This window comes from Bufo bufo, chromosome 1 (assembly GCF_905171765.1).
Source record: "Bufo bufo chromosome 1, aBufBuf1.1, whole genome shotgun sequence".
Lineage (NCBI taxonomy): Eukaryota > Metazoa > Chordata > Amphibia > Anura > Bufonidae > Bufo > Bufo bufo.
The window spans coordinates 549,857,003-549,883,476 of NC_053389.1; the positions used below are offsets into that span (position 1 = coordinate 549,857,003).

At 40.0% G+C, this 26,474-nt stretch overlaps 1 protein-coding gene across 2 annotated transcripts in view; it reads right to left on the minus strand.

Annotated features, from left to right (window-relative positions):
* RELN (reelin) overlaps positions 1-26,474 on the minus strand; it is an 841,105-nt gene that overhangs the window by 244,847 nt on the left and 569,784 nt on the right. For both annotated transcript variants that reach the window (XM_040412563.1, XM_040412554.1), the window contains exons 15-20: positions 25,900-26,028; positions 22,880-22,989; positions 21,224-21,290; positions 20,514-20,747; positions 19,942-20,103; positions 5,665-5,901 (exon numbers count right to left, since the gene is read on the minus strand). In XM_040412563.1, coding sequence (XP_040268497.1) covers positions 5,665-5,901; positions 19,942-20,103; positions 20,514-20,747; positions 21,224-21,290; positions 22,880-22,989; positions 25,900-26,028 — 939 coding nt within the window. The remainder of the gene's footprint in view (positions 1-5,664; positions 5,902-19,941; positions 20,104-20,513; positions 20,748-21,223; positions 21,291-22,879; positions 22,990-25,899; positions 26,029-26,474) is intronic.

The following is a 26,474-nucleotide window of genomic DNA, read 5'->3' on the forward strand; positions in this document are numbered from 1 at the left end:
CCAACCATGGCTTCTCGGCTGGAATGTACTGCCAAATAAATGAAAATAGAAAACAATACATGCAATTATACCTAATTACAGTTGTAGATACCCCCAGGTCAGGCGTACTGAAGAAGTACTTGTACCAATTAGATGGACCTGAGTGAATCGAGTGAGGTCCTGAGTGACTCAGTATGAAATACCTGACCCTGGGCGATCCTGGACGTGTACGTGCCGTGATAGGAAAAGAAGACCCGAGCGACATGGTGGAGACATGGGCCTGAGCGATTTAGGCAGGTGCCAGGCTGTTAAATGTCCTGAGATTTCAGGAAAGGCACCGGAAAGGTATGGGGTGGAAACTAAGATGGACCCTGATGGTGGCTGACGTCTGAGTTATTTTAGGAAAAGACAGCCAGTACGTGGATCTGAGCGATTCAGGTGGACACTGGTCAACAAGAATACCCGAGTGAATCAGGCTGAAAATTAACCCTGGAGGTGCAGGTAGAAGACAAATTAGAGAATGTGTCAGTGTAAGTGGACCCAACGTGCTCAGGAAGGCCTGGACGGAACGGGAGTGGACGAACCAGGATGACAGAGGCAGCATGTGCCTGGGCGATCCAGGATGACGGAGACAGAGCGAGCCTGGGCGATCCAGGATGACAGAGGCAGAACGAGCCTGGGCGATCCAGGATGACAGAGGCAGAACGAGCCTGGGCGATCCAGGATGACGGAGGCAGAACGAGCCTGGGCGATCCAGGACGACAGAGACAGAACGAGCCTGGGCGACCCAGGATGACAGAGGCAGCGTGTGCCTGGACGATCCAGGATGACGGAGACAGAGCGAGCCTGGGTGATCCAGGATGACAGAGACAGAACGAGCCTGGGCGACCCAGGATGACAGAGGCAGCGTGTGCCTGGACGATCCAGGATGACGGAGACAGAGCGAGCCTGGGTGATCCAGAATGACAGAGACAGAGTGAGCCTGGGAGATCCAGGATGACAGAGGCAGCGTGTACCTGGGAGATCCAGGATGACAGAAACAGAACGAGCCTGGGCGATCCAGGATGACAGAGAACAGAACGAGCCTGGGCGATCCAGGATGACAGAGACAGAACGAGCCTGGGCGATCCAGGGAGACTACAGATGATGTGTGAGAGCAAGACAAGAAGCATGGAAAACAGACAAAATGACGTGTGCGTGATACCTGAAGAAATTCGGGAAGATGAGCAGCTACTTGGCCGAACGGGAAGACTGGATATCAGACGGTACTGCAGCCCTGTTCATTTTGGAAAAATTTATCAGCACCTAGGTAAAGACAACAAGCTCATAAAGACAGCCCTGAGCCCGAAATGGCACATAAGACAACCAGAAAACAGCATCTCCACCTGAGAAAGGAAGGGCCCGTTTAAGGGTTATCCCGCCCTCCCCCATACACGCGTCAGGGCGGTATAACACGGAGGGCGGCACGAGACAGCTGTGCCAGGTACCCGAGCATGGAGGGTGGCATCACACCACTGCGCTATAGACAAGTGCACAGGAGGGCGAAATGAGATGCGGTGTGATGTACCTGTGCACAGGAGGGCGGCATAATAGGTGTCACTGACATGGCATAGGAGGGCGGCACAACACGGCCGTGCCATAAAAAATGCGGTGCGATGCACATGCCTGCTGGTAGAACACTAATTCATACAGAGGCAGAAGAGCTGGGCACGCTGTTTTTTGTTTTTTTTGGGTTAACATTTTCAGCTCAGTGCCAGACAAGTCAGATCGGCTGCATAAAATGAAACGAGGCGTGCGTGAATTAGTGATGGTAGGGGCTAAGGAACTTGTGGCGCAGGCTGAGCCCAGCGGAACGGTCCGCCCCACCTGAAGTGCCGTGGATGCCGGTCCTGCCGAACCCTAGCCGCGGACAAGAGAAACGCACCTGTTGTGAGGAGGCTCCCCCCGGAGCTGGAGGGGAGAGGAAGCCCGGCCGGGAGCCGGACGAACGCTGCCCCCAGCTGAGGAAGCCTAGAGAGCTGAGACCTACCCGGAAGTGACGTGGCAGGGAACCGGAAATGACGGAACAGACCTAGGAAAGCCTGCATGAAGCGACCGTCCTCAGGGTGAGGTCGCGTGAGAAGATATAGCCAGCAGCCCCGCCCACAAATACAGGCTGCAACCAGCCTTAATACTATGGGGGTGATTTACTAAAACCAGCGTTTTAAACGTCGTTCTTAATAACCCCTATATCTGGCGGTGATCCTCCGAAGTTATGAAGAGGCGCCGGACTCTACATAACTTCGGTGCACCTATCGCCAGTCTAAATGTAAGTCAGCTTCCTTACTTTCCTAGACCATTTTCTACACCTTAGGTTTCATGCACACGACTGTATGTATTTTGTGGTCCACAAAAAATACGGATGACGTCCGTGTGCATTCCGTATTTTGCGGAACGGAACAGCTGGCCCCTAATAGAACAGTACTATCCTTGTCCGTAATGCGGACAATAATAGGACATGTTCTATTTTTTTACGGAACGGAAATAGGGACATACGGAAACGCAATGCACACGGAATACCTTCTGTTTTTTTTTTGTGGGCCCATTGAAATGAATCGGTTCGTATACGGTCTGCAAAAAAAACGGAACGGACACGGAAAGAAAATATGTTCGTGTGCATGAGCCCTAAAACAAGCGTAGAACATGATGAATGAGAGGAGTCTGTCAGAGTTTCCCCACCCACGCCCACTTTTTTAGACCTTTTTTTAACCTTTGCGCTGCAATCTGCGGCAGAAACATGCCTAATCTAGGGATATTTCTGGATAATAAATGACCGCCTTATGTTTCACTGTAAAGTGCCATTGGATACTTCAGAGAAGGCTGCAAATGATTGTCAGTTATTGAACCACACTGTTCTAAGAACGGCACAGGCAGCGCATTGAATGTAGGCAGATGTATAGCTAAGGCTACTTTCACACTGGCGTTTCTGGGTCCGCTTGTGAGATCCGTTTCAGGGATCTCACAAGCGGCCCAAAACAGATCAGTTAAGCCCCAATGCATTCTGAATGGATAAGGATCCGTTCAGAATGCATCAATTTGGCTGCGTTTGGTCTCCGTTGCGTTTTTTAAACGGTCACTAAAATGCAGCTTGCAGCATGTAAGTCAATGGGGACGGATCCGTTTTTTAGTGACATAATATGGTGCAATTGAAAACGGATTTGTCCCCCATTGACTTTCAATGTAAGTCAAAACGGATCCGTATTGACTTAGACTTTTTTTGAATGAATAATGAAAACGGATCCGTCATTAACGGATACAAGCGTTTGCATTATTGGTGCGGATCCGTCTGTGCAGATACAAGATGAATACGCACCAAATGCGAGTGTGAAATGATAAAGTACATGGAAGATATACTATATCGGACTGTAGTATTCAGGTTAAATTGCCGTTTTGTCACTTTGCGATAAATAAGTGGGTTTGGGTTGTAGTTTGAGCACTCGGTCTCTAAAAGGTTCGCCATCACTAATATATACAATATGTGCGGTCCGTAAATTGCAGATCCGCAAAACATGGATAACAGCCACATGCACCCTGCATTTTCCTGTTCCGCACATCCCGTCCTATGTTAAAAATGCCTATTTTTGTTTGCAAAATGGACAAGAACAAGACATATTTTTGTCATCATTTGCTGTCAGTGAATGTAAACATTTAGGCCTCTTTCACACGGGCGTCATGTTTTTTGCCCGGATAGGATGCGGGTGCGTTGCGGGAAAATGCGCAATTTTTCTGCGCGAGTGCAAAGCGTTTTAATGCGTTTTGCACCCGCGTGAGAAAAATCGGTATGTTTGGTACCCAGACCCAAACCCGGACTTCATCACTGAAGTTCAGGTTTGGGTTAGGTGTTGTGTAGATTTTATTATTTTCCCTTACAACATGGTTATAAGGGGAAGATAATAGCATTCTTAATACAGAATGCAAAGTAAATTAGGGATGGAGGGGTTAAAAAAAAAAAAAAGTTTACTTACCTGCTCCATAGCTGCCGGTCTCTGTTCTATCTTCAGGACCTGGCAAAAGACCTGTGGTGACGTCACTGTGCTCATCACATGGTTCAATCACATGGTTCATCATCATGGCGAGGGACCATGTGATTGGACCCTGTGATGTGACGTCACCACAGGTCCTTAGCCGGCAGCTCAACATTACAGAAGAAGACAGAGATCCGCAACTACGCGATCAAGTGGACACGGTCAGTTAATTTTATTTTTAACCCCTCCATCACTATTTTACTTTGCATTCTGTATTCAGAATGCTATTATTTTCCCTTATAACCATGTTACAAGGGAAAATAATACAGATCAGGTCCCCAGCCCGATCGTCACCTAGCAACCATGCGTGAAAATCGCACCGCATCCGCACTTGCTTGCGGATGCTTGCGATTTTCACGCTGCCCCTTCAATTCTATGGTGCCTGCGTTGCATGAAAAACGCAGAATATAGAGCATGCTGTTATTTTCACGCAACGCACAAGTGATGCGTGAAAATCACAGCTCATGTGCACAGCCCCATAGAAATGAATGGGTCTGGATTCAGTGCGGGTGCAATGCGTTCACTTCACGCATTGCACCCGCGCGGAAAACTCGCCCGTGTGAAAGGGGCCTTGTAGTTTATTTCGAGCCCTTATCACATGATGCTTACACAGAAATATGGCTAATTAAAAGACAGAACAAGTAACAAAAATTGCACCTACAGTATATGATCAGGCTCCCTCATTCACACGTCCGTGACAAGACGGTCAGTGTTTAATCTGTGACAATGTCCATAAAGGTCCACAGTCTGTGTTTTGCCATTTCTTTCCCACATGCATTGCATCTCATACCAATGTCAGTGAAAACCACTGACAGAACACGGATCCATTATAAACACATTAAAATCCATGGTTACTGACGTTTGAAAGAGGCGTGTTTTACAGGGCAGGAGTAACAGCAGGATTCACTGATATCTTCTGTACAGATTTTTTTTAAAAATTTTTATGGAAGTCAATAGCAAAAGGATGCATCCTTTGATTTTGAAGTTTACTTTTTTAATCCACAAAACTGTATGGCAAAAATGTGGTGATAACAGAGCTTGAGAAATCATGTGGGGCGGTGGCATTATATATTTGTTTACACAAAAATCAAAGACAATAATACATTATTATGGACAAACTGAAAACCAAGAATCAAATATTTTTAAGGCAGACACCACCTACGATATTTTGGGTGCTATAGCAACCACACTGAAACAACTGTATACTACAAACTGAAAAATTATAATCAAATGAATCAAAAATATAGATAAAAAAATAAACAAAAAAAAAATGATGTCTATAGTCCAGGATACTAATATTAACACATTTAAGGCTGGCCACTGGGGACACTACCGGTGTGGTTGGAAAATCACTCTGCATAATGGAAATAGGTCGGATCCGTTATGCAGGCCATAGACTTATAATTATGACGGAATTAATAACAGAATGCCTCTAAAGGCATTCCGTTATACATTCCATCATAGAATTGCATTATGGTCCGTGGTAACGGAATCCATAACGCAATTCTGCTTTCACCACCCAACGAAGCGCAAACTAATTTAAAAATATGAAATTCGCTCCTCTCTAATAGTAACATTAACAATAATAAAAATGTTTCTATAGGACCAATAAGAATCTCACCATAGAGTCCAGTCATGACCGCAATATGGCTGAACATTTCCCAAATAAAATCCAAGAGACTGAGTAACATCCACAAGATTGGTGAAGTCCAGGCTGATGCTATTGAATAAAACCGATGTCATGATAATCTCATCAATAGCCCAAACATCTTCACCCTGTCCAGAGTGGTATGGCTGCCACCACCTAAACTGAATTCCAAACTGCTTGGCTTCCTCAGGTAGCGCCACAGATTCAATTCTAAAGCAAAAACAAAATTATCAAGAGAAAATCAAATCATAATACTTTGCAAAGACATAATCAAATATTACATTTTAATGCGTTCATTACAGAAGAAGAATGGAAAAGACTCAGAATTACAATTCTCTGGCATAATTTAAAGGGAATGATGTTAAAATCAGATAGTGATGCATATCCTTTTTTCAAATCTGTTTTACTTAATTTCTTTTAATTCTATTGTATTTCCTGAACATGATTATGGGGATGGACATCTTGCCCAAGTTGTTGCTAACAGCATTTAGAGATATGCTTTACAACCACATGGGCCATAGACACAATAGGACAGAGGGGACCTTACTGACTTCAGAAGCTCACTGCACAAGAAAGGAGTAGATAATCTATGACAATCACCTATTGTAAATCATGCATCCTGGGTTATCTATATATAGGACATATCTGTAATTGTAATCCTACCTGTGATAATGAGATGCCTCCTAAAAAGTGATCTGTACAGATTAAGAAGTGCCACCTATTTTCAGGTTTAGTGGCCAGTGTGAAAACTACAGGGTTTTAGGAATAAAAAACTAAAAATATACAGATAGCCACATGAAAAGTTTAAAATTATATCACCAAATATTAATAAAAAATATGTTTAACATAACTTGAATTAAACAATAAGACAATTTCTGATCACACATTCCCTTTCAGAACTCATGTAGAACTTATCTGCCACACATTTTGGTTGTTTTAGTTGTCTTCCTTGATAATGTTTTACTATTGTGTATTGGATGGCAACCTCGTGTATCTTATGTCCTTATGAATGAATATGTACTAGCATAAGGCAATATGCAATAGGAATATCTGTTAATTAAACATCTCAGACAAGCCCTAAATTGGCTTAAAAACATGTTATATTCACCCTTTTCTTCAGCACTATTCTCTAAAGTGCTGGTCCAGTTCTCCTGCAACGCGTTATAGAGAAGGAGGAGCTGAGCAGATTGATATATAGTGTTGAAGTAAAAGATTCAGTTTAAGGGCTCATTTACACAACCTTATAGCCGTGATGCCCGTAATACACGGGCACCAGCTATGTGAACTCCGTGCCTCGGATGCGTACCCATTGATTTGAATTGGGACAAGATTCGCAAATGCGGCAAAAAGATAGGACATGTTCTATCTTTTGCGGAGCGCAGGCATGGATCGGAAGCCCTAGGAAACAAGCTTCCATGGACTTTTGGGTCCGTGCTTCCGCACTGCAAAAGACAGGACATGTCCTATCTTTTGCCACATTTTGTGGATCACAGACCCATTCAAGTCAATGGGTCCCCACGACAATTTTGGATTAACGCAGCCAGTGCCCTTGCAACATGAGCATGGCGACCATACAGTCGTATGTATGAGCCCTAACTCATACATAGGCGGTCCTATCAGTGATTGACAGCCTGCCCTCTATGACTGTGTATACAGAGATAGCTGTCAATCACTGATAGGACCGCCTCCTGGACTTCAAAGCCCAGAATGAGCAGGAATTTAAAGTAAAACAGTTTCACTGAACCTTTTATCACAACATTATATATCAACCTACTCAGCTCATCCTGCTCTATGACATGCTGCCGTCACAATATTTAGCATTTTCACAACATGTTCCCTTTAAAGTAGAGGTGCACAACAATTTTTGGTCTGGGGGCCGCATTGTCACATTGTACTAATTGAAGGGGCTACAACAACAAAAAAATGTTGATTGGCGCTCGTTTGCATCGGCCTATTACACAGGCCGATGCAAAATGAAAAGGGGAGGAATGATTAGTACCACAGTCATTCTTCCCTCATTCAGTTCTATTGATTATAGACCGCACATACAGTACAGACCAAAAGTTTGGACACACCTTCTCATTCAAAGAGTTTTCTTTATTTTCATGACTATGAAAATTGTAGATTCACACTGAAGGCATCAAAACTATGAATTAACACATGTGGAATTATATACATAACAAACAAGTGTGAAACAACTGAAAATATTTCATATTCTAGGTTCTTCAAAGTAGCCACCTTTTGCTTTGATTACTGCTTTGCACACTCTTGGCATTCTCTTGATGAGCTTCAAGAGGTAGTCCCCTGAAATGGCTTTCACTTCACAGGTATGCCCTGTCAGGTTTAATAAGTGGGATTTCTTGCCTTATAAATGGGGTTGGGACCATCAGTGGCATTGAGGAGAAGTCAGGTGGATACACAGCTGATAGTCCTACTGAATAGACTGTTAGAATTTGTATTATGGCAAGAAAAAAGCAGCTAAGTAAAGAAAAACGAGTGGCCATCATTACTTTAAGAAATGAAGGTCAGTCAGTCAGCCGAAAAATTGGGAAAACTTTGAAAGTAAGGGCTATTTGACCATGAAGGAGAGTGATGGGGTGCTGCGCCAGATGACCTGGCCTCCACAGTCATCGGACCTGAACCCAATCGAGATGGTTTGGGGTGAGCTGGACCGCAGAGTGAAGGCAAAAGGGCCAACAAGTGCTAAGCATCTCTGGGAACTCCTTCAAGACTGTTGGAAGACCATTTCAGGGGACAACCTCTTGAAGCTCATCAAGAGAATGCCAAGAGTGTGAAAAGCAGTAATCAAAGCAAAAGGTGGCTACTTTGAAGAACCTAGAATATGACATATTTTCAGTTGTTTCACACTTGTTTGTTATGTATATAATTCCACATGTTTTAATTCATAGTTTTGATGCCTTCATAGTCATGAAAATAAAGAAAACTCTTTGAATGAGAAGGTGTGTCCAAACTTTTGGTCTGTACTGTACCTGATTACATAGGGAGATGTGTTGATGATTATCGTCCATCTTTTATCCTGATAAAATATGCAAATCAGCTGACAAACAAGTGATTGCTCATTTATTGGCTGATCAGCTTCATAATTATACAGGTCAGTTATCAGGAATGCAAGCTTATGTGAGCATTTGTTCCCAGTAACTGGCCCAAATATCATGCAGAAGTGGTGGATTGGCCATAGACCTTACAGGAAAATCTCCCAGTGGGCCGATGCCTAGGAGGGCCACCCAAGCTCTCCTCACGGCCGCCAGATTCTTTCTTATGCACCTGGCCAGCAGCCGCAGGTGCCCTCCTGAATTCATATGTATCAACGTCCTCAGGACGGAAATACAGTTGAATACCGTGGAGCAGGTGGCAGTATTTTGTGCTGCACTGTGGTATTTGGTTCAGCTGGGAGGTATATTGTTCTGCACTATGGTATTGCTGGCCCTGCCTACTTCTGTTGTTCCTGCCTACCTTTGCTGGCCCTGCCTAATTATGTTGACTTCTGTCAAGTTGGACCCAATGGCGATATGGGACCATTTTTTGTTTTTTTTCCAGGGCTACTTTTAGTTCCCAGTCTGCCCCAGTTGTGCAAAGTAATAAGACCTTAGAGACACCTCGGTAAAAAAGAATTTTTAACAAGTTCCTGCTGCATGGCCCCTGAAACAGAAGATTTATACTTACCTGCTCCGGGTCTCTGCGCTGCCCCCTCTGTCTCCATCTTCCAGTACATCCGGATGGCTGTGAGCATGGTCACATGCACCCCTCCAGCAATGACTGGCTTCAGCAGAGATGTGGCCACAAGCAGCGTTTCGGCGCTGAAGTCAGTCATTTGCTGGAGTGGTGTACATGACCATGTCCATACACAGCCCGGTGTAAACAGCACAGGGAACAGAAGATGGAGACAGCGGGGGTGGCATGGGGCAGGAACTTGTTAAAAAATTATTTTTACTGGGAAACCCCTTTCCTGCCTCCTATATATAAATGAGCTCTTTCTTTCACTGCAGAGGAAAGAGGTCACTGGTTATTACCCACTCCTGCCCCCCACCCAGTTATAGGTGCCATGCAATAACCAGTAAGCACTTTACCTTACTAGTAAGGAAAGCACGTATTAGCTAACCCTTTAATCACCAGGCCTGAAAAGGCTTTTTATTACATGACATATAGGGCTTTTTATCATATTTTTTATTTTATTTGGAAACTGTACAAAATATTTTTAAAAAGTAATTTTTGTAAAAACCAATGCTCATTTTTTAATTATGCAAATTTTTATAATTAGTTCCTTTTTTGTATTGGTCTTTTTCTTATATAATATGTATAGTTTTATGTGAATGGGGTGATAATGGTGATAGTTTTGGTTGGTGTGGGTGTTTTTTTCTTTTATGTATCTTATTTTTTTTAATCTTTTTTTAACTTCTTTTTAAAAAAATATTTCTTCTACAAAATTTTATTTATTTTCAATTTTTTTAAATTGTTTCTTCCTTTCTTTTTATATATATATATATATATATATATATATATATATATATATATTTGGCACATATGTCCCCAAAGTGTTCACAAAAAGACCGTTGGGGGACAATGAAGGCTTATTTTGCACTTTTCCCATTTTATTTTTTCTGTTACTTGTATTTTATTTATTTATTTTTCAGAATTTTCTTTAATTTATTTACATATATTTTTGCCACATAATATGTCCTCTAAGAGGTCTTTAAAAAATCTCTGGGCCTGGGGACACTGCCTTTTTTTTTTTTTTGCACTTTTTCCAATATTTTTATTTTTTTGTCATATTTTTTATTTTATTGTGTTTTCAATTTCTTTATATAATTTATTAACTTATTATACATATACAGTACAGACCAAAAGTTTGGACACACCTTCTCATTCAAAGAGTTTTCTTTATTTTCATGACTATGAAGGCATCAAAACTATGAATTAACACATGTGTAATTATATACATAACAAACAAGTGTGAAACAACTGAAAATATGTCATATTCTAGGTTCTTCAAAGTAGCCACCTTTTGCTTTGATTACTGCTTTGCACACTCTTGGCATTCTCTTGATGAGCTTCAAGAGGTAGTCCCCTGAAATGGTCTTCCAACAGTCTTGAAGGAGTTCCCAGAGATGCTTAGCACTTGTTGGCCCTTTTGCCTTCACTCTGCGGTCCAGCTCACCCCAAACCATCTTGATTGGGTTCAGGTCCGGTGACTGTGGAGGCCAGGTCATCTGGCGCAGCACCCCATCACTCTCCTTCATGGTCGAATAGCCCTTACTTTCAAAGTTTTCCCAATTTTTCGGCTGACTGACTGACCTTCATTTCTTAAAGTAATGATGGCCACTCGTTTTTCTTTACTTAGCTGCTTTTTTCTTGCCATAATACAAATTCTAACAGTCTATTCAGTAGGACTATCAGCTGTGTATCCACCTGACTTCTCCTCAACGCCACTGATGGTCCCAACCCCATTTATAAGGCAAGAAATCCCACTTATTAAACCTGACAGGGCACACCTGTGAAGTGAAAACCATTTCAGGGGACTACCTCTTGAAGCTCATCAAGAGAATGCCAAGAGTGTGCAAAGCAGTAATCAAAGTAAAAGGTGGCTACTTTGAAGAACCTAGAATATGAAATATTTTCAGTTGTTTCACACTTGTTTGTTATGTATATAATTACACATGTGTTAATTCATAGTTTTGATGCCTTCAGTTTGAATCTACAATTTTCATAGTCATGAAAATAAAGAAAACTCTTTGAATGAGAAGGTGTGTCCAAACTTTTGGTCTGTACTGTATATATATATATAAAAAATATATATCACATAATTTGTCCCCAAGAGGTCACTGAAAGACATATACATATCTTCATTCAGCAGGACCTGCGCTGACGTCACCGCTCTCACCACGTGATGAGCGCAATTACGTCATTAAAAGGTCCCTTTGCAGGTCCTAAAAGAAGAACAAAGAAGACATGCTGGCTGCGTGAACAAGAGGATGAGGTGTGTTCATTTTTTTAAAAAAAATTTAAGCACTCAAGCCACATTTTAGTAAGCATTCTGTATTAAGAATGCTTCTATTTTCCTTTATAACCATGTTATAAGGGAAAATAATAAAATCAATAGAACACCTAACCCAAACCCGAACTTCAGTGAAGAAGTCCGGGTTCGGGTCTGGGTACCACATTCAGTTTTTTCTCACGTGCGTGCCAAACGCATTGCACTCGCGTGGAAAAAACTGAACATCGGAACGCAATCGCAGTCAACACTGACTGCAATTGCCTGCCTACTCGCGCGGTTTTTCGGCAATGCACACGCAATGCATCCGGAGCAAACTCGGGACGTCCGTGTGAAAGAGGCCTAAGTCTTGACAGCAGGAAATAGCTTTCATTCTGTGTGTTGAGTGTACTGATTACTCATCTACACACTGAGGAGATGATTGCTGCAGGCAAATGCAGTTTTCCCTCTGCTAAATGATCAGTCAGTTTTCAAACAGTTTCTTCCCAATAACTGCTTGTCAGTAGGCCCATTTAAAAGGGCCTTTACACTGCAATACTCTGTATGATCTTCAGAGTTGTTCGTTGATAAACACTTCAATTGGCAGTCATTTAGCATTGGCCTATTAGAATGGCATATATAAAGTACATGGGTGAAGAACGATTGCTACTGTAATAGTGCCTTCTCCATTCAGTTATATTGATTTATTGCCAGCAGATCCCTGACTACACAGGGATCTTTGTTGCCAATAAATAGACATTTTTCATTCTAAATGAAAGATGAAATCAGCTGACAAATGATCATACAGATATCCATAGAGATGCAATGATTGCTGCATGTAAATACAACTTTCATCTCCTCTACTAATTGGTAGGCAATTACCATAATTGTTGGCCTGTGTAAAGAGGCCTTTAATGCAATACAATCTGTGATTGGAGATAGAAGCCAGCAGGCAGTGATTGTGTTCTTGATGCAGTCAGATACAGGAGTGGCTTGCAGATTTATGACAATTAGCTATTTAGTCTACAGTTGTGGCCCAACATTTTGAGACAAAGTTTGCTGCTTCAGTGTTGTTAGATCTTTTTGTCAGATGATTCTATGGTATACTGAAGTACAATTATAAGCATTTTATACTTTTTTTAACTGTCATTGACAAAGACATCAAGTTTATGCAGAGTCAATATTTACAGCACTTTTTTCAGAACTCCTGCAATTTTCCCTGGCATACTGGATATCAGCTTCTGTGCAAAATCCTGACTGATAGCCCATTCTTTTCTAATCAGTGCTTGGAGTTAATAACTAGAGATGAGCGAATTTCAGGTTATGAAATTCGTTTGTGATTCGTTTACTGGTAAAAGGTGAATTGTGTTATGGATTCTGTTACCACTGACCATAACGCAATTCTATGATGGAGCGCATAACGAAATGCCTTTAGAGGCATTCCGTTATTCATTCCATAATAATAGAAGTCTACGGGCTGCAAAACGGATCCGTCCCGTTTCCTTTATGCAGGGGAGTCCTCTCCTGCATAACGGAAATGGGACGGATCAGTTTTTCAGCCCATAGACTTCTTTTATGACGGAATGAATAACGGAATGCCTATAAAGGCATTTCGTTATGAATTCTGTCATAGAATTGCGTTATGGTCCGTGGTAACAAAATCCATAACGCAATTCACCTTTTACCAGTAAACGAAGCGTGAACGAATCTCAAAATATGAAATTCGCTCATCTCTATTAGGCCTATTGCACACGACCGTATGGCTTTTTCAGTGTTTTGCGATCCGTTTTTCACGGATCCGTTGTTCCGTTTTTTGTTTCCGTTGTGTTTCCGTTTCTGTTCCGTTTTTCCGTTCCGTTTTTCCGTATGGCATATACAGTATACAGTAATTACATAGATAAAATTGGGCTGGGCATAACATTTTCAATAGATGGTTCAGCAAAAAACGGAACGGAAACGGAAGACATACGGATGCATTTCCGTATGTGTTCCGTTTTTTTGCGGACCCATTGACTTGAATGGAGCCACGGACTGTGATTTGCGGGCAATAATAGGACATGTTCTATGTTAAAACGGAACGGAAAAACGGAAATACGGAAACGGAATGCATACGGAGTACATTCCGTTTTTTTTGCGGACCCATTGAAATGAATGGTTCCGTATACGGACCGTATACGGAACGCAAAAAACGGCCAGTAAACGGGAAAAAAAAACGTCCGTGTGCAATAGGCCTTAATAAAATTTTCTGTGTTTTTGTTTGTCCACTTGCTGTTTGAGGATTCACCACAGGTTCTGGGATTGAGATCTGGGAAGGTTCCATGGACCCAATATTGCAATGTTTTGTTCACCGAACCACCTAGTTATCACTTTTGCCCTGCGACATGTTGCTCCAGGATGCCAAAAAAGCATTGTTCATCACCAAATTGCTCCTAGATTGTTTTGATACTGTTCTTTATTCATCACAGTGTTATTAGGTGAAATTTTGAGTTCCCCTTCCTTGGATGAGACGCAATCCCACACATGAATGATCTCAAGATGCTTTACTGGTGGCATGACACAAGACTCATGGTAGCGCTGACCTTTTCTTCTTCAGGCAATTCTTTTTTCCAGATGTCCCAAATATCAACTTTACTTTAGTCCTCTGCAGTCCGCTTTATGTGACTCCTGCAGAATGTCAGTCTGAGAGAAGTGGCTTCTTTGCTACTCTTCTTGACACCAGACCATCCTCAAAAAGCCTTTACCCCACTGTGTGTGCAGATGCACTCTGTTCTGCCTGCTGCCATTCCTGAGCAAGCTCTGCACTGGTGGTGACCTGATCCCGTAACTAAATCCTCTTTAAGGGACGGTCCTGGCACTTGCTGGATTTTCTTGGGTGCACTTTGAGTGCCTTCTCCACAGCAATTAAACCTCTCTCTTTTGAGTTCTTGATGATCTAATAAATGGTTGATTTAGGTGCAATCTTACAAACCGCAATGTCATTGTCTGTGATGTCATTTTGATGCAAAGCAATGATAAGTAACCTTGGAGGTAACCATGGTTAACAGAACAAGACAATGATTTCAAGCACTACCCCCCATCTTTAAAGCAACCAGTCTGCTCTTCTAATTCAATCAGCAACATACAGCGTTATCAGCTGCCGTGTCCTTATTAACACTTTCTTCTGAGCTAACGAGAAGAACACTGAGCAGGTCATTTTGTGGCAGGGCTGAAATATTTTTTTGTGATTAAGCTAGAAAGCAATGACTTTGCAATTAACTGCAATTCATCTAATCACTATTAATAACAATTTAGAGTTAATGCAAATTGCCACCACAAAAACCGAAGAAGCAAACTTTGTAAAAACCTAAATTTGTGTCAAACTTTTTGGCCACAGAAGTACACTCGGAGAAATACAGAAAAATGGGTGGATTTTCTGTTTGTGAGGTGTTTTATTTAAAATGTACAAAGAACCACTCAGCACTGGGAAAGAATGTGAGAGGGTAGAAAACCACATCGAGCAGAGATGTAGGACATGTTGTGCAGAGACTGCAGCACTGAGTGGGGGAGGTAAAAGGAGGTTACTTTCATTTCCACAAGCAGGATCTCATGCAGTGAGGGTGTGTTACAGAGGGAAGGAGGGAGTTTGAGTGCTACAGAGAATGCTGGAACTTGTATTATTAAGGGGACAGGAAATGCAATACAAACAGGAAGTGCTGCTGACGGGCTAAAGAAAATTGAAATAAAAAATATCATCTGAAAACAAGATAATTTGAAGAAAAAAAAAAGCTTTACAGTGAGATTCTAGGAGACTCACTCAAGCTATAGTATTTTTTTGAATTATTATTATTATTTTTTTTACTCAACAACCCCTTTAACACGTGACAAGCCTGGTCTTATTACCTACAAATCCCAGGATTGTCTCACCTCTTTTCTTCTGAGAAACTGTTTGTATTATTTCACAATCATTGACAGGAGATCTGCTATTAACAGCCTCTGTGTTTAGTCTTAAGATGATGCCATGTGTTACTACATTCCATTTGTCCCCTGATCTACTTTCTGTAGGTCAGCAACAAGATTAGGTAGAGATAACATGATTGCAAGATAACCCTACATACATGGTCTGTCTATAGTAACCATGGGGCACATATGTCTATATAGGAGCTATACACAGGAAACAGTAGGAGATTTTCAATCTAGACCATTTTTCTAAGTTGCTTATTTTTATTTTAGATTTATAGGAGCAATAAAATGGTTGGAATTGTACATAGCCTTTAAAACTCTTTTATAATACTGTATAATTTTAACCACTGGTGCATTGTAAATAAGTACAAAGAGGCACATTTTAAAACAACAGATTATAGATTAAAGTATTTAAATATATGCTTTGTATGTATGGAAATCAGAGCTGGTCCCATTTCTAAGGGCACAGGAATACGCAGGGTCATTTGATTTGCAGTAGCAGTTGTGACAACAAAGGTGCACTTGACAAACGGCAAAGAAAATTAAGAATAATATCTAATCTCCTGTAGCAATTACTGCATATGGGAAAGCAGCAAATACATAACATTGTTGAAGTAGGTTTAATATTGAGTAAATCTCTCATCTGCATTTGTTCAAACAAGGTCTTGGTAACAGTTCAAACAATCTATCATTATGTGTACTAATGGAAAGCTTGTAGTTAAATTAACTATATAACATGCCTCATAGACACATCTAAGTAATAAACTGTTATTTGATAAAGCATAAGAGCAGTATACCATATACTAGTTTGCTTTTTCTTACAATTTAATATATGTTTAGTACTAATTTAATATATTTAATATTTTCAATAAAAGATTTTTTTAGACTTACATCAATTAAACTCCATAATATAATAGTGTAGGCAACAATCTCAACCATTATTGCAATTCTCATTATAAAGAAATGCTTGAAATATAAGGCTTTATTAACTTTATTCCTATGTAATATTGTCAGAATACTATATAAATGAGATTGTTTTAATTATTCTTATCTCTACAAATCAATGAGTGGCTGAGTTTAAAGTATTAAAAGTCAGACTTCCAGTCTAGAAATTTCATCATTTTGATGGCAGATTTATGAATGAGGCCACCTCGCTTTGTAATACCCAACACAGCCTACAAACAGACCTGTGTGATCTGAATGATGCATAATGCATATCTTGCTCCTTTTCATTATGTGAAATATATGGATCCGCCGCTGAAAGCAGTGCATAATGAATCCTCATAGTACTTTACGATAGGGAAAATAAATCCTTTGAAAATTCATCAGTACTTTAGAAGTACCATACATTGTAAAGATTGCTTGAGTGTGGAAACAGCCCACCCTTTGCTTACAGTGAAATAACCTACCTGTTCAAATATCAACACAGATGAAAAAAACACATTGTAAAGGATAAACATATCCACAGGGTAGGGAATAAGCACAAACAACCCCATAGATCATGATAAAAGGGATCCCCTGCATCCGTATTTATGGAGCAGTTGGTGCACTGTGCTCCATTCTTTTAAAAATAGATGCTTGGCGGTCCCACAGAGAATGAATGGAGTGGAGGTGTGCATGCATGACCTGCCGTTCATGTGATTGGAGAAGCTGTCAGCAGTCAGACCCCCACTGATCAGAAGCTTATCTTCTCCCCTATAAATAGGAGATAATGCACTTTATTTGTCAAAGCTAACTTGTAGGAATATCTTGTATTTATGGCATATTCTATCGCTATGTATACATGTATGATGCAAATTCTTCCCTTGTGCTGATAAATACACTGTATATCCTTTGAACACCTATGTGAAACTTAATAAAAATGATTATTCATAAATAGGAGATAAGTTGTTTTCATGGCACAACTCTTTTATGCAGTCAAAAAAGGTTGTTCTTACCGTATGATTATTTTTTTTGGATAACATAAAGACTGTTTTTTGTTTTTTTTTTGCAAAAAATCCATAGCTTGATTAAAAGACTTTCTAATATGTAGAAACCACACAAGTACTGAGATACAATTGCGCGCAGGTCATTGACACAGATTGTATTCAGACCTTATTTATGTCAAACTTTTAGTTAATAATGAACAGGAAATACAGTAGCTGAAGAGTACTTTTGAATAATAATACTAGAGATTAGCAAAGTATTAAAAAATTAGATTCGGCTGCTTCTCCGAATTAAAAAAAAAATTGTAAGTACTGGGTTGAATGAACCACTCAGATGCCACGGAGACCCCTCAGATAGCTGATCGCAGCATCTGACAGTAATAACACAGCGTAAAATAAATAAAAAAGTCTTACCACATCAATTTGATCGTAACAAGACGGCCGCCACCATCTCGATTGAAGATCTAACATGAAATCTTGCACGGCCCATGATGACGTCATCACGTCGGCCAGCATGTTAACGTCATACATCACCGCACACACGATCAAATGGATGATTTGTTTTTTACTGCCATTCAGGGAAAATCAATTTGTTACCACGAAGCACGAGGAAATTCGGCTTCACAGCAAATCAAATTTTCCCTGAAGTCCACTAAATAATACATTTCAACATTTGCTTTATTCTTATTTGAAAAATGCACACAATTCCTAGGTGCAGTACATATGAAATACAGAGAAGTCTACAAACTATGTAAATATATGTAACATGAAGCAATAAAAAAAGCTAAACAAAAAAAATGCGCCTAGTGAGTGACAAGAACAGAAAGAGAGAGGACAACTGTTTACAATCTACAAGGGAAGTGGGAAGTAGACTAGAGGAGAGGGAAGACATTGTGCATATGGTAGTATAGTGGTAGCAGGGTTATTCGAGCTTGTAAGCTATGCTGAAGAGGTGATGGTGGAAAAAGTATAATTTCTTGCGGTAATGATTCCCAGAGTATGGGAGAAGTCATAGAGATGATGATGGGAGAAGCAGAAGAAAAGTGCAGAGGAGAAGGTCTTGCTAAGAATGGAAATCAAGTGTGGAGAGTTACTGGAAGATTAGGTCAGAGATGCAAGGAGGGTACAGGTTTCAAACTGCCTGGTATTTTTTTAGTATTTAGAAATTACTCAGCTGAGCAATTGGTACCAGTTGAAGGGTTTGGCAGAGAGAATTGGCAGTAGAGGAACAAGAGCAACGTGGCAGACAAAGCAGATTGAAGATGGATTGAGAGTGTTGGGGAGGGAGGGCCATAGAGGACAATGTTTAATTAGTCCCAGTGAGAGGTAATGAGGGTATGTACAAGGATTAATGTTGACTCACTGTCAAGAAAATAACAGATCTGAGAAATGTTTTTGTGGCAGCAAACTTTTGAGAAAAACTGTGGAGACATTAACTGCAAATTATAGTTAGGGGTGCTCAATGGGATGGAAGGAAACATTGAACTTGGTTATGGGGATGTTGAGGAACTAGAGTAGAAGTTAGCTGATATTCTCAAACTCTGTATATAATAGAGGTAACATCATAGCCAGAGAGATACATTTAAATGTAAGATTATGTAGTTATAAGAATAAATTATTCCATGCATGTAGTCATCAATTACAGGCAAAGAAATGATAAATGGACAAAATTCTACTAAATATTATAATACTGTTACCTAAACATATTTGACATTGATTTCTGCATGTGGAATTTAGATGAGCTTGCTATACGGCATTTACTTACTCTGGCTAGTCATGTTATTGGGCCCCTGTGGCTGGCCGTGTTATTGCGATACTGTGGCTGACTGTGTTACGGTGACCCTGTGGCTGGCCGTGTGATGGGGACCCTATGGCTATCCATTTTATGGGGGTCCATCTACAACTGACTATCCAGCCCACCACTTGCCAACAGATAGCTCTCCTGTTCCTCTTCCATGATCCCTGATGCACTCACCAGGAGGATAATGGCACCACTGCTGTTACTCCTTCCATTCCACAAAGGGAGCCTCCCTGCTGTGGGGTTTACAAAGGCAGTGAGCATAGAGAAGAGCGTAGTGTGGGGTCAAAGCTAAAGGCTACCATTGTACTGCCAGTCCTGTAATGGTAGCATCCAAGCTGTGATCGGCAACAAGACTGAACCTGAATCATCTTCTAGGCGTAAATTCTGTTTCTGATCACTGCTCGAACATAAATTGACAATCTCATGTTTACCACTTCTTACCATCAACACAAAGGTATTATTCAATATGCCAAAACTGCTACTGTAATCAAAGCAGATTTCAATACAATCTAATAATTGCTTCCTATAGCAGTAAACACAGAAACAAACAGTAGATCCATTTTTAACGTTGACACAAATGCATGTATATACAGTACCTTGGCTCATGATAGTTAAGATAAGAATAATGCTCCAGAAGTTTCCAAGTAATGCCATTGTCATGAGAGTAATGGAGTAAAACACCTTCTCCTGGCTTATTGGGGGCCTTGCATGTACTTAAGACAGATTTACTTCCAATCCGCAAAATAAACTGCAGAAATCTGTGAAAACAATTCTTTAACTCTTTAATCTTTGAAGGTTATTGTATAATACAGAAATATATTTTCTCACATCAATTCATATCTCATGTGCTTATGAACACATTCATATTACAGGTCCACATTTATTGCATGCCGTGGGCCTATACTTGTCTTGTATAAAGCAGAGCAAACAAATTTGTATGAATGTTGCTCCATAACAAATGACATAAAATTAATAAATGCTAAATCTTTTTCAGATCAGGGAAATATTTGCATCTATACCTACATGAGATCTACGCACCTCACAATGGCATTTATTATATTATTTTATCATTTTATTATATATTCTTTAATATTTTTAAGAAAAGGATAAGGAATAAAGTACAAATTGAAGCTGTTTTGTTAGATTTCCAGCTATCCCACTAACTCACCTGGACTGTGAGCTATCAAGAAAGGTAGTAATAAGCTGCCTTCTCCCATCCTTGTTAAAAATCAAAGCTTTGCCACTAGCAAGAACACCACAGCCAAAACTAACTTCAGCACCACGGATAGAGTAGAAATTGTGGTAAGAAGAAAGTCTGGAACTGGTGAAGCTTTCTGAAATAAACATTGGGAAAGTCTGTGAAGCCATTTCACAAGCTGGTCCTGAAAAACCAGGCTCACACCTGTAATATAAAGAACGCTCAGTTAAAGTTTAAATGTAGCTACATGATAGTGACACATTATTTAATGCTTGCAGGATGCCAAGCACATTATTAGCGTATACCACATTGTTAGTACAAAGGAGGTCAACACATGTTGATTTTACTGCACAAGTAAATTGTGTCTGAATCATAGTTATGGTTTTCATATACTTAAAAAGATCGGCAAACACTGATACCAATATATAAATGATCAAATACAGATTGGAAAGTATCCACAAATAGTGAGAAACCACACCAGTAACTAATATATATATACGCTTTTGACTGAAACACAGATGACAAGAATGATTACCCAATAAAGAACACAGCAAAAAAATCAATGGAGTGAAATCTCATCACTTGAAGATAAAGCGTCATGTGGGAGATCTGACCTATACAGCAGTAATAAGTGCATCCAGCACCAGATGAGGTATTTGCAAGATATATGTGACACTCACTTGCAACCAGTTCTTGTACATTGTCCTCGACCAGAGCAAAATTTCAGACAAGATGGTCCAATATAAACTGTAACAGAAATTTCATTCACACGTCAGTTGATTTGTGGCAAGAGAATTCTGTACTCTGATTACAAAGTTGTGAGAATAAATCCATGAGAACAGCGATGAATGTAAAAGATACATTTTATTCAGGGTCATGCTAACACAGGACCCATAAATATCTGCTTAGCACGCTATTGACCTTTCTAGAACCTTAAATCACAGAGGATTTGGGACACTCATTTCTGCTGTCAAGATGTTTTTCAGCCCTTGCAAAACTACGTGTTGAGTGAATATATAGGAGCGCAGCTGTAGGTCTCTGTCACACTGTGAAAACTATATTGTATACACAGCAATATGTATAGATATGTATTTGTTACATCACTTCAAAAATCATACATAATTCATACGTTACGTAACAAGCAGTACACAAAAGAAAAATACAGGTATATCTGAATTTTATTCTTGCTTTCATTCAGCACCATCAGGTCATGATTATTTCAGTTCTTTGTCACATATAGTAAGTAGTATCAAGTTCTCTAAGGAATTGTGGTATGCATTTAAAAGGAATATGCCATCACACCCCTGACTTAAATATCCAGACTGCTGACACAAAAGGGTTTTTACTTGACTGTCCAGTCCCCTATAAACCCAGATAGAATCTATGCTAGAATTCCTTCTCCGTGAGACTAATGCATGTCATATAGATTACTGTAGACCAACAGAACATATTCTAAATAAATCCATGTGTCTAAAACAGTGACACAGTAAATATTCAGATAAAAACTTATCTAGTGAACTGCACAAAGAGTTACGTGGCTATTTATGTGTCAAAAGAGCTGATGCCTTTTATTGAATTCACACACCACCTCGGTAATCAGCAGCTCAGCTGGCGGCATGGTATCAGAAGCCAGCCATAGACACATTGTTGTTTTACCTCCTGTTGTTACATTCCCTTCATAAACTACTAAAGTATGAAACCATGTGTTGCAAGAGAATTTATTAAGATTGTTCAGTCTGCTGTGCGTGTATGTTTAGTTTAACTGTTGTATAACCCTATTACGCTGTACATTACAACCTTGGCAACCAAGGAGTCAATGATTTCGCAGAATTTTTTTTTGGAATATGTTTAAAAACTTCAAGTTATCTATTACTTTAACAATATTTAAAATCGTAGAAATGACAGAAACCTTTTGATGTGACATGGCTGAAGGTTAATAGTGGGGAACCTTATAATGAAATGGTTAAATTTAGTAGGTTTGGGAAATATGCTTTTAATTGCTTGTACTTGCACACTGACTCATATCATATTCAGAGTACTTGTAGGCTTTGATGATTTTCACACGTTTCATGAAAAGCAACTGTAACCGTTAGGCATTCAGTAATCTATTATATCACTGGTACATCAGAAAATGTATGCTTTGAACACTCTAGATATAGAAACGAGCAGACAATTATGGACTTCTCATGAAGATACCTACATCTGGATATATGGCCTAAAGACCAGTTCGTTTACCATCAGCCATATACTAAAGTGTGCAGAAGGAGAATAAATAATAGCTACCTTTAAAATCAGGGTTTTATATCTCGTTTTTAATTAAGAATGTTAATACTAACTGTTATCAAGTGCCCACATGTTCCCAACAACAGGTCCGTTCTGTCTCCATCGAAGTCGGGTGTCTCTGGTAAGAGCTGCATTTGGAAGAGGGGTTGTAATCCTACTCCACCTGAGTAATATAGATATCTATATTAACATAGGATAGGATACTGACTGAAAACAAGGCTACTACGGTCTTATAATTAAAGAGGACATGTCACCTCTCCTGACTGCTGTAAATACTTATATTCCCCATAACATAACAATTCTGGAACATATTCTCTTCAAACAGAGGAATAACACAAATTAAAGTTCAAATAAAAGGTGCCCCAGTGTTGTTTAATTATTTAATGAAGAATACAAGCATTTACTAAAACAAACCAGGAGAGATGTCAATTTTGGTTTACATTTGTGAATATATTAGGTAATATACTGTATTAGTGAACAGTTCAAACTGCAATTTGCGAAGACTGCATTAATATTACAGAGTAGAAAGAAAAAACCTTTGCAAAGTAAATGATCTTTTTTTTCTTCTTTCAAGATCTGTATTTGACAGCAAATATACAAAGGGGACATGAATCACACAACATAACATGACATTAAAACCACTGACAGGTGAAGTCAGTAATATTATTTTGTGGCAACAGCACCTGTCCAGTGTTAGGATATATTAGAAACAAGTGAACAGTGAAGTTGATGTATTGGAAGAAGGAAAACATGGCAAGTATAAGGAATTAACCTTAACAAGGGCCAAATTGTGACGGCTAGATCAGTGGGTCTGAGCATTTTCAAAATGGCAGCTCTTGTGGAGTGTTCTTGGTACGCAATGATGAGTATCTATCAAAAGTTGTTCAAGAAGGGATGACCAGTGAACTGGCTACATGGTCCTGGGAATCCAAAGCCCGCTGACGTCTGTAGGGGAAAGAAAACTACCCTGACTTGTCTGATCTTGCAGAACAGCTACTGTGGCATAAATTTTTTTGGTACATTGCAGCTTGCCACAGAACTGCAATAGTATGTATGCTCACCCTGTCCACTGACAAAAGTGCCTACAATGATAACGTGATCCTCAGAACTGAATAAAGGAGCAATGGAAGGTGGCCTGGTCTGGTGAATGACGTTATCTTTTACATTATGTGAGCGGCCAGATGTGTGTATGTTACTTACCTGAGGAAGAGATGGCAGTAGGATGCACTGTGGGCAGAAGGCAAGTGGTGGAGGCAATGTGACACTCTGGGCATTGTTCTGATGGGAAGCTTGGATCCTGATACTTTTACATATGCATACCACCTATATCCCCTCATTGCGATGCTATTACCTAATGGCAGTGGCCTCTTTCAGTGGAATAAAATTTATCTGATCTATGTAGGCCCCAACTCACAACCTACAGGATTTACAAAATAAGATTTGCTGTTACTGTCTTAGTGACATACACCACAGGACAAATTCAGAGGTCTTGTGAAGTCCATGCCTTGATGGCTCAAAGCTGTTTTGGCAGCAGAGGGAGACCCAAACAATATAAGGCAGGAGGGTTAATGTTATGGCTGATTGATGTATATGGACACATAGACCTTTATAAAGGGTTGCCACAGTGACCCTGTAATGCTGTCAGCAACAATAGCATGTAGATTTAAACTTACCTCAATGTTCCCGTGCTCAGCTAAGGGTACTTTCACACTGATGAAGCGTGGGTCACTATTCCCATGCAGAAACGTGTACAGTGTGTATTCTAATAAGACACTAATGTGTGTCTATGGAAACAATAGGCAGGGCATGAGGTAGCTGGATGTAGCAACCTGTGAGTTACCGACTGATTGTGCCAGATATCAGCTCCCCTGCACTTCTGTTGAATAGCTTAGATATTCCAGAAAGTGATAGTTACTGGGGGCTCTTGGCCCTGCTCAGGCCTGCTTCTAGTGGCCATTTCATCAAATCTGTGTGCGCTATATTCACTGTTACAAACTAAAGTGAATGTATCCAATTGCACCACAGAGTATTAATCAGGGCTCCCGGTGTGTAGATGTCGTCTAAGTCCTTCTGTGCATAGATGGTGCCCTGTTAGCTTGTTTTAAACTTACGAGGGTGTCTTAGCGCCCTATTTTAACTAAGTGATTTCAGTTAAAAAAAAAAAATTGTTTAACGTTATCTCAGGCTGTGAATTTATGATTATTATTTGAACGTGTACTGTATAACCTTCAAGAAATAGTGTGTTATCATGTACTTTCACACTTAGGATCTCAATACCAGGAGAAAAATGTTTCTGTTTAGTCCTCATGCATTCTGAATGGAAAGAGATCTGTTCAGGTTGCATCAGGATGTCTTCCGTTCAGGCAGCATTCCGTTTTATGACTGCGAGCTGTCGTTTTGCGTCTGGTCATAAAAACGGAAAAAAGGTATCCGTTACTGAAAACAATCTAAGTCAATGTTGATGGATCCATTTTTTTAGGAGCCCAAAAAAACTGATCCATCACCCATTGACTTTCAATGTATTTAGTGACAGATCCAATTTTTTCCATTTTGATGTCACACAACGGCATCCTAACGGAAGGGATGCATCCTGATGTAATGTGCAAAATCAAAACAGATCCGTTTAATTCCGGTATTGAGATCCTCTGCCGAATCTCAATACCAGAATTAACAACACAAGTGTGAAAGTAGCCTAAGTTAAGGTGGCCATACACATACGAGCAGTTGGCCAACCTACTGATTTTGATGGGACTGACTGATCTTATGTGTGTGTTGACTCTTCTCTAATGGCAGATGTAGAATTGGGCGTGATGGATTGGCTTTTTCCCCTCTCCCCAATTAAAACACAAGCATACTTTGCCAAACTGAGCATACATGCGGATGGGGGAGTTGGGAAGAATGGCTGACTGCTAAACAAGCATTTGTTCAACAGCTATTGATGGTGTATGGTCACTATTACAAGACAGCAGCCTGTCAGTGCTTCTATAACATAACATTTCTCAGAACACTGATCTTTTGGGACCATGATGATTTAAACCATAGAACTTTTTGAAAATCTGAAGTTTCTTCTTACCCATTGTAGTTGTCAGATGAATATATGGTGCTATGTGGTAGATGAGGTCCAGCACAAAGCTCAGGCAAACATTCAGAATGTAATAAAGACCAGGTCCTGCCATGATTGGTTGAAAATTCCAAACTAACACTATTGACATTTGAAAGAAAAAATGTTAATATAGTTGCAAAAAATATATACCATATACACATGCTAATAGCAGTGTTAAATGTCACACAACTGAGACATGACAAAGTCTGCATGGTTTCACAAGATGGTATGATACCACATTACTAAACTGTATCAAATTTAGTACTTAAAATAAATAATGCATAAATTCCATAAAATCTAGAAATATATCTATAAACACTGCAGAAGTACCGTAGATGATAAAGGAAGGATGAAATATTAATAACAGGGCTGTTTTTTTTAGAAAGTATAGGGCAACAATCAAATTAGGTCTCCTCTACTTGCCATTTGTAGACAGCTTTTCTTATAACAGTGCCCACATAATACTGATATATAGTGGCAAGTTAAGACTGCCAAATACAGCCTACATAATAGCACCATATGGTGCCCAAAAAAGAATCTAAAAT